This window comes from Pinus tabuliformis, chromosome 6, assembly GCF_031772625.1.
Source record: "Pinus tabuliformis cultivar Carrire ecotype Pingquan chromosome 6, CPIR1, whole genome shotgun sequence".
Taxonomy (NCBI): Eukaryota; Viridiplantae; Streptophyta; class Pinopsida; order Pinales; family Pinaceae; genus Pinus; species Pinus tabuliformis.
The window spans coordinates 1,864,095,432-1,864,104,590 of NC_142292.1; the positions used below are offsets into that span (position 1 = coordinate 1,864,095,432).

At 34.8% G+C, this 9,159-nt stretch overlaps 1 protein-coding gene across 1 annotated transcript; it reads left to right on the top strand.

Annotated features, from left to right (window-relative positions):
- The first annotated feature begins 5,736 nt into the window (after nt 1-5,736).
- Nucleotides 5,737-7,780, top strand: LOC149266542 (uncharacterized). Its single transcript, XM_089396868.1, has 3 exons — nt 5,737-6,018; nt 6,128-7,146; nt 7,256-7,780. The coding sequence occupies exons 2-3, from the start codon at nt 6,798-6,800 to the stop codon at nt 7,273-7,275; spliced, it is 369 nt and encodes a 122-aa protein (XP_089252994.1). The 5' UTR covers nt 5,737-6,018; nt 6,128-6,797; the 3' UTR covers nt 7,276-7,780.
- Nucleotides 7,781-9,159: the final 1,379 nt, after the last annotated feature.

The window sequence follows — 9,159 nt, forward strand, 5'->3', positions numbered from 1 at the left end:
AGACTCAACCTAGTGAGACATTATAAAACAAAAATTGAGTAGGGTTTACCTTCCAATCAAGACTAACATGACGATTTTGAATTAAATTTAACAAGGTTCACCAATGAAAACCAACTTTTCTAACAAAGGCTTGAGAAGGAATAAGTGAACACTTCACCTAAACCTTACGAATTCCAAAAGCATAGTTGTCATAGATATTATATTGAGATAACTACATATATATGTAAAACAAGAATTTGGAAAATTTAACCATCAACAAAATGAATACATCAAACTTTGCTCACGTGAGACTAGGCCTTAATGTTACCTTAGCAAGTGCTAGTCAAGTAAGGACTCTGCCTTTGCATAAGTAAGACTTGCAAAGTCCATACCTTCACATATGTAATATGAGCATAATCACAACCTTCCCTCATTAAGCAATGCTCTAGACTAGGCCCTTGCTTGACCAACACCAAAACCATGGTCTTTGTCAAGGCAATCAACCATGCTCTAAGGTTTGTTATTGTTAAACTACTTCATCTTATAAAAGAGCCTCAACAAATCAATGCTTCATTATAGGATTTTAAATTTTCCTCTCAAGACTACCATTGAAATACAAATGATTACCATAATTGTCATTATTATTCCTTTTAGATCCTCTAACAAATCAAATCTAGTTAATTTGAGAACTTTATGAGCTCCAAAATTGATATCCCTTATGTGAGACAACCACAGAGTTCCATTTCCATGTTAGATAGCCAAGGGTGTACAAAATCATGAGAGCATGGATTATAATTAAAAATAGTTTATATTTATATTAACCCTATACTTATTAAGTATTGGAGGAACAAAAAAATCATGTGAAAACTTCTCCATTTATATAAAAATATGCTAATGTCTTTTACAACCTAGTATGGGGATAGATCTCTCATAAAATGTAAACATGTAAATGTAAACGTAAATGTAAAGCCCAGTATGGAGGTAGATCTTACGTAAAAACGTAAACATGTAAAAGTAAATGTAAACGTATGGGGGTAGATCTCTTGAAAAAAACATAAACATGTAAATGTAAATGTAATGTGTAAAATTTAATCTAATTATTCTAATGTCGACGTCTCTCCCTAACTATATAAATTTAACACAAAAACAAAGTGTCAAATTCTATTTGTGAGGAAGCATTTGGTGACAGTGGTAAGTTTGAAATAATATTTGAGAGAAAATATTTCGAGAGTTGTGGGAAGTGGGAAATAATATTTGCGGTAAAGGATTTTGGTGTCTGAAAGAACTGTGATTGATTCTAGGTTTGATTTCGATTACTCATTTTATGTTTTTTCTACGTTTTTGTTTTTACATTTTCACCTCTATCAAAACTGGGGTTTTTTCTTTGTCATATGGAGTTAAGTTGGTAACTCACCTTGTAATCAAAACATTAAAGTCAAATATTACTATTTAAAAAAGAAATTAATACCAAATATTATAATTTACCAAATAATGCAAGAGACAAACAAAAAAAAATTCTAGGTTAAAGGGAATTCATTACCACTGAGTTTTCTTGAATAATAGTAAAACTAGGAATTCATTACAAATCTGGTTTTTCATGAAAAAACTAGCTTTTATAATTGGATAGACTTAATTAAGAAATTAAGATTAATCTAGATGAATGTAAATATTTAAAAAGGAAGAAGAAAATTTCACTAGATGGATTTTCAAATAGCTGAAAAAGATGTAGATGATTTTCTGGACTTGTCTTAAAAACATTGAGGGTTACAATTTATAATAAATTGTAACCCTTAATGTTTTTAAGTAATGGAGGTAGATTTTATCAATTAGTAGATTTTATCAATTATTAATAGATAAGTTGGAATAAACTTAATTAAGCAATTAGGATTAATTAATCAATGGATTAGGTTATAATCTTAATGAGCTACAAACCAGAGTTGTTAATATACCATAATTTATAAGATTTTATGATGTATTAATCTTAGCATGGAGCTCTATTAATCATTGATGCTAAGGGAATTAATTATGGATCTATCAAATCCCACATTACCATAATTTTGTAATATGTTAATTTTAATATGTTTTGTAATATATTTGTAATATGCATTTATTTTAGTGTATTACTTGTAATATATTATAGTTTTGTAATATGTTAATTTTAATATATATGGTAATATATTTTGTAATAGTTTTGTAATATATTTGTTATATATATGGGAGGGAAGAACAAAGACATAGAGTGATAGAAGTGGATAGAAGTGGAGAGATAGGGGGAGTGAGAAGGGAGAGATGGAGATAAACTAAAGGAGAGGGGAGAGGATGAATGAAGAGAGAGAGAGGGAGAGAAGTGAGAGAGGTAGAGAAGGGTAAGATAAAGAGAGGGAGACACAAATATGGAGGTGGGAGAGGGAGAAGGAGAGAGGGAGGGAGATAGTGAGAGGATTGGAGGGGGAGAGAGAGAGAGAGAGAGAGTGATGGGGGAAGAGAGAGGGAGTAGGAGAGAAAGGGAGAGAGAGGAAGAACGAGAGGCATGACTTGAGAGAGATTAGGAGAGTGATGGGGAAGAGAGAATATTGGAGGGTAGAGAGAGAGAGAGAGAGTGGTGGGGGAAGAGAGAGGGAGCTAGGAGAGAAAGGGAGAGAGGAAGTACGAGAGAGAGGAGGAGAGAGGGAGGGAGACAAGAGGAGAGAGGTAGGGATAGGGAGATGGAGTTGGAGGGGGGGAGGGAGAGAATAATAAATACATAGAGAGTGATAAGTGGAGAGAGAGAGGGAGTGAAAAGGGAGAGGTGGAGAGAGTGTGTGTATGTTTGGGGGTGATATAAAGAGACAAAGAAGGAGAGATGGAGAGAATGGGGGAGAGAAGGAGAGAGGAGTGAGCAAGGCATATAGTAATAGAGTTAGAGAGAGAGAGAGAGAGAGAGAGAGAGAGAGAGAGAGAGGATGAAAGAGAGTGGAGAGAGGGAGGGAAGGAGAGATGGAGTTGGAGAGGGAGAGAGAGGGAGGTAAGAATAAAGAAAGAGAGAGAGAAAGGTGGAGAGAGAGAGGGAGTGATAAGGAAGATGGAGAGAGAGGGGGAGAGGACAACAGGAGGGAAGAGAGATAGAAGCGGGGGAGAGGGAGAGAAGGGGAAGAGGGGGGGGGGAGGAGGGAGGGATAGAAAGATAGATTGCAAAAGAGAGTGTATGTTTTAGGGGTGATACAGAGAGACAAAGGGAGATAGAGATATAGATGGAAAGTGAAAAGAGGGAAGAAGAGAGAGATCAAGAGAGGGAGGGAGGGACATAAATATTGATAGATATGGAGTGAGAGAGCGTGTGTGTTTGTGGGGTTGATATAGAGAGACAAAGAAGGAGAGATGGAGGGAGATATTGATATAGATCGAAGGGGGAGGGAGGGAAGAAGATTTCTTACACCAGATGCATTGATTTCAGTGTAGATGGTGATTTCTAATCCTATTTGATTTCTTGCACTAGATGCATTGATTTTAGTGTAGATGTTGATACCTAATGATATTTGATTGCTTGCACTATATGCATTGATTTCAATGTAGATGATTTCTATTCCTATTTGATTGCTTGCACTAAATGCATTGATTTCAGTGTAGATGGTGATTTCTAATCATATTTGATTGTTTTCACTAGATGCATTGATTTCAATGTAGATGTTGACTTCTAATAATATTTGATTGCTTGCACTAGATGCATTGATTTCAATGTACATGATTTCTAATCATAATTGATTGTTTGCACGAAATGCATTGATTTCAGTGTAGATGGTCATTTCTAATCCTATTTGATTGCTTGCACTAGATGCATTGATTTCAGTGTAGATGTTGGTTTATAATCCTATTTTCTTACTTGCACTAGATGCATTGATTTCAGTGTAGATGTTGGTTTATAATCCTATTTGCTTACTTGCACTAGATGCATTGACTTGAGTGTAAATTTTGATTTCTAATCTTATTTGTTGCTTGCATTAGATGCATTGATTTCAGTGTAAATGTTGTTTTCTAATCTTATTTGACTGCTTGTATTAGATGTTGATTTATGATTGATGTATATTTATGATTGATGTAATTGGATGTATGATGGTACATTAATTTTAAAGTGATTGGATTAATATTGTGCATTGATTTCAATGTAAGCACAAAAAATTATTGACAATGTACATTGAATTTTGTGTTACAATAATTCAACCTATTAATTTTGGAGAGAAAGAGAGACAAGGTATGGTGTTTACTACAATAGCTCGAGCTAAAGATTTAAATGGTTTACAATTTAACCTGTCATTTTCATATAATCGATATGGAAATATGACAATGGATATGAAAAGATGACAAAAGTAACAAGGGTGACAATAAGAATGGTAGAAGAAAATAGTTTGAGATTAATCATAATGAAGACTATTTGTAATTGACTATATTCTTATTATTCACATTTTCTATCATTTAACATTATTACATTGCCACTTTACATTCAAAAATTGTATTTCATCATTTTTCATCATTAAAGTTATTAACAATATTTATGATCTCAACAAACTGAGGTATCTAAGCAAATTTAAAATTAAAATGCCCAGATTAATCTCAGACATATTTAGCATATTTAAAATAATCATATTAATATTAGATGAATTTACATATTACTGATAAAGTTAATCATATGTTCATTAGATTTTCTTTGGTTGCACACGACTGAAACCAACCTAGATCCATCTTAACTCCATATCTATCAAGCGCCGAGAGGGATCAAATCTCTCAAGGTGCAAACCTTTTCTCAAGTTTTACACTCAAAAACAAGTTTTCACCTTGAGAGATTTGATCCCTCTCGGCGTTTGATAGATACAGAATTAAAATGGATCTAGGCTTTTAATTAAAAATAGTTTATATCTATATTAACCCTATACTTATTAAGTATTGGAGAGACAGAGAAAACATGTGAAAACTTCTCCATTTATATAAACATTGTAGTTAAGATGAATCCTCTCGTATCTCGTTCGTATCTCGTTCATAACTATTTGAGAGAGTGAGTTACCATTGTAGATTAGTTATATTTACAATAAGAGACTTATCCTCCTCATCAACAACAAGCATGTCTATGGTTCTCTCATTATTCTTCAATATATTAATGAGGTTTGGTCCAACGCTAATTCCCTTTATCAACATTTTTATAACGAAAACCAAGTTTAATATTATTGGGGAGGGATAGGCAACCTTCATTTTGTTGGAATAAATAAATGGTCGGGTCAACCGGGTATTGAATTAAACGATTAACTAAATATTTTGATATGAAATACGTTCTTCCTCTATCCAATTTAAGTTATGTATTTTAAGGACTTTAGGAAAGTTTAATGAGAAAAAGGTTTAAAACTAATAGTTCATTAATTACGTCGTAAGGTGTTTCCCTCTGAGATTAACTTTCCAAATTGCTTTCGTGTCAAAATATGTGCCATTGGATTTTGGTGTTAGACGATTAGGTAATCCTTATCCGTTGATTTGAATTGAGCAAGGCCAGCCGTGACTGTTCGTTCGATCCTGCAATCACTGCGACTGTTCGTTCGATCCTGCAATAACTGTCCACTATCTTCCTTACGAACCGTCAACCGATTTAATTTATTCTATCGATAATATTTTGCTGCATGAACAAGGGTTTTCTTCATATTTTCAGGTTATGCAGTTGGTATTTCGAAGGCAGAGGCACAGCAGATCATTAATCCCCGAATGAGAAGATGCTTTATGTTGTGGAGGAGAAGAAGTATGTGAGGCTAGTGAAGCATAGAATCTCTTCTCAGAAGTATGATGGTGCTCATACTGGTGATCGTCGGCTAAAAATGGATGAGGGGTGTGGATGGCCCTTTATTGCAGGGCCCTGTATTGCAGCTACCTGTATTGCAGATGAATCAGGGAGACAAACCCATGTGGGATTCAGTGACTTTGATGTTGATAGCTGCTTGCCCTCCATGAATTCTTCTCCAAGCTTCTCCAGAGAGGACCTTCAGAGTGCCATTGATTATTGCAAACAATCCAATACTGTAGTTGGTAAGAAAGAAGTTTTTGATTTGAAGTTTCTGTTTGTTGTCCACCTGAATTCAATGTGATTCAGCCCATACATACTGAAAATGAGTTCTACTCATATTTGGGATTGCAGATACCCACAGAGGGATCTGACTATCCAGCATAGCAACCAAGATCTCTCAGCATTGTATCTATTAAAAACTTTCAGGGAAGTACTGTTTTGAAGCTTATTTTAGTTTACAGTATTCATTATAATGTTCTCTACAGTTTCTGTGCATCGCATTCTATGAGGCGGGGTTATCTAAGCTTTTGCTTCTGGGGCAATTTTACATTAATGAAATTGTAACATTTTCGGAAACCCACCATGCTCTGGAAGCCTGTGATGCCTTGAAAACATGTTTCCAGATAATGGTATGAAATGATGAACTGCAATATTGGAATGGAGATATGTTTTCTGATGAGAGTTTGTAAAATTGTTCTTTTCTTTTTAGTTTGCAAATCTCAATCTTGTTTTAATTTTTTAGGGTTGAACTTTTGAAATTCAAAGCTCGGTTCAAATATTAGTCTCTGCTTATAATGCATCCCACATTCTTAAGAGTTACCACTGGCTTTGCACCTTATTAATTTCATATCATGGTTCATCCATATTGGCTACTAAAAGAGCTGAATTCAGTACCCGCAAACAACTTTGCTCTCAGCTGCTCCGCCGAGCCCTTAACGCCAATTCCGTTGTCGAGGCCCAGAGTTTGGTGGATTACGCCAAATGCATTGTAGATTTCAGTTTTCATGCCCTCAGGGAAGCAATGTTCGAATTAGGGTTTGGCAAATCCTCGAATGAGAAGATGCTTTATGTTGTGGAGGAGAAGAAGTATGTGAGGCTGGTGAAGCACAGAATCTCTTCTCAGAAGTATGATGGTGCTCATACTGGTGATCGTCGGCTAAAAATGGATGAGGGGTGTGGATGGCCCTTTATTGCAGGGCCCTGTATTGCAGCTACCTGTATTGCAGATGAATCAGGGAGACAAACCCATGTGGGATTCAGTGACTTTGATGTTGATAGCTGCTTGCCCTCCATGAATTCTTCTCCAAGCTTCTCCAGAGAGGACCTTCAGAGTGCCATTGATTATTGCAAACAATCCAATACTGTAGTTGGTAAGAAAGAAGTTTTTGATTTGAAGTTTTTGTTTGTTGTCCACCTGAATTCAATGTGATTCAGCCCATACATACTGAAAATGAGTTCTACTCATATTTGTGATTGCAGATACCCACAGAGGGATCTGACTATCCAGCATAGCAACCAAGATCTCTCAGCATTGTATCTATTAAAAACTTTCAGGGAAGTACTATTTTGAAGCTTATTTTAGTTTACAGTATTCATTATAATGTTCTCTACAGTTTCTGTGCATCGCATTCTATGAGGCGGGGTTATCTAAGCTTTTGCTTCTGGGGCAATTTTACATTAATGAAATTGTAACATTTTCGGAAACCCACCATGCTCTGGAAGCCTGTGATGCCTTGAAAACATGTTTCCAGATAATGGTATGAAATGATGAACTGCAATATTGGAATGGAGATATGTTTTCTGATGAGAGTTTGTAAAATTGTTCTTTTCTTTTTAGTTTGCAAATCTCAATCTTGTTTTAATTTTTTAGGGTTGAACTTTTGAAATTCAAAGCTCGGTTCAAATATTAGTCTCTGCTTATAATGCATCCCACATTCTTAAGAGTTACCACTGGCTTTGCACCTTATTAATTTCATATCATGGTTCATCCATATTGGCTACTAAAAGAGCTGAGTAAGCTGAGCAATGTAATGTTTTGAAATAATAAAACATGTATCTTTTATAAGTTTATGTGGTTATAAGTTTATGTGGTTGGATGATGGTTCTGTTATAAAGTATTATGTAAATTATAAGATTTAAGATTCAAATTCGATTCAAATCGATAAACAAAAATATTAATATAATATATAAAAAATTAAAATAAAGATAAACAGAATACCAGTGATCCACTGTTATTTATCTTCCTCTTTCACTGTTGTTTATCTTCCTCTTCCATTTACATAGTTTATGGATAAAAACAAAGTGCCTTCATAATTATGAGGTTGAGTGTGAGATCTAAATTGTGAAAATGAAAACTATATTCCAATTTAATAAAAAATTAAATATAATTTTGATAACAATATTTATATTAAACTATCCCATACAAAAACTTTATATATATATATATATATATATATATATATCACCTATTTAGAAAAAACTAACTTGGAGAAAAAATGCTTTCCCTGATTCAAAACATACGTCTAACTTAAAACTCTTTAGTTATATAAAGCGTAAGTTGAAATGATCTATAAAAGAAAAACTTCATTTATTTATTCATATACAGCTTTGGTTGTCCTGGTTTATTTAATTCATCTCTAAATTAATTAAAAAGCATCATTTTTATTTTATTTATTAAAGATTTTTTCCTGAAATTTTTTTAATTACGCCGTAAGGCGTTTCCCTCTGGGAAGAACTCCCTTATATGCCACCGTGTCCTATTTTCGACCATTGATCTGATGTGTTAGACGATTAAAAGAGATTGTGTCGTTGGATCAGATCATTATAGTTGGAATTTTAATCAGCGCTGGTTGAACTCCCTATTTGTTTATCTCATGCTGGAGAGATTACCCGCTCAAAACCCTTCGCAGACAGTAGTGATGGCTTCGCTGGAGTTTCGATTTCCTTGGCATCTTCTGAATTTTCTATAGTTATCTGTAGACAAATTTCCTGGCTGCCTGCTCAGTTTGAAAATCCCATTTCAGTGCGGATAGACCGCTTCAATTTTCTGTCCGAGTGCAAAGATTTGCGGGCCCTGAGCGGAATTTTGGATTCCCTCAAATCTGAGGGTTTTGTTTTGTCATTCAGTACCCGCAAACAACTTTGCCTCAGCTGCTCCGCCGAGCCCTTAACGCCAATTCCGTTGTCGAGGCCCAGGGTTTGGTGGATTACGCCAAATGCATTGTAGATTTCAGTTTTCATGCCCTCAGGGAAGCAATGTTCGAATTAGGGTTTGGCAAATCCTCGAATGAGAAGATGCTTTATGTTGTGGAGGAGAAGATTTGCAGCTCCATTTTCGATCAAGATCGTCTTTTAGAGGTATTTAATTTACCTCATTTAAGGTT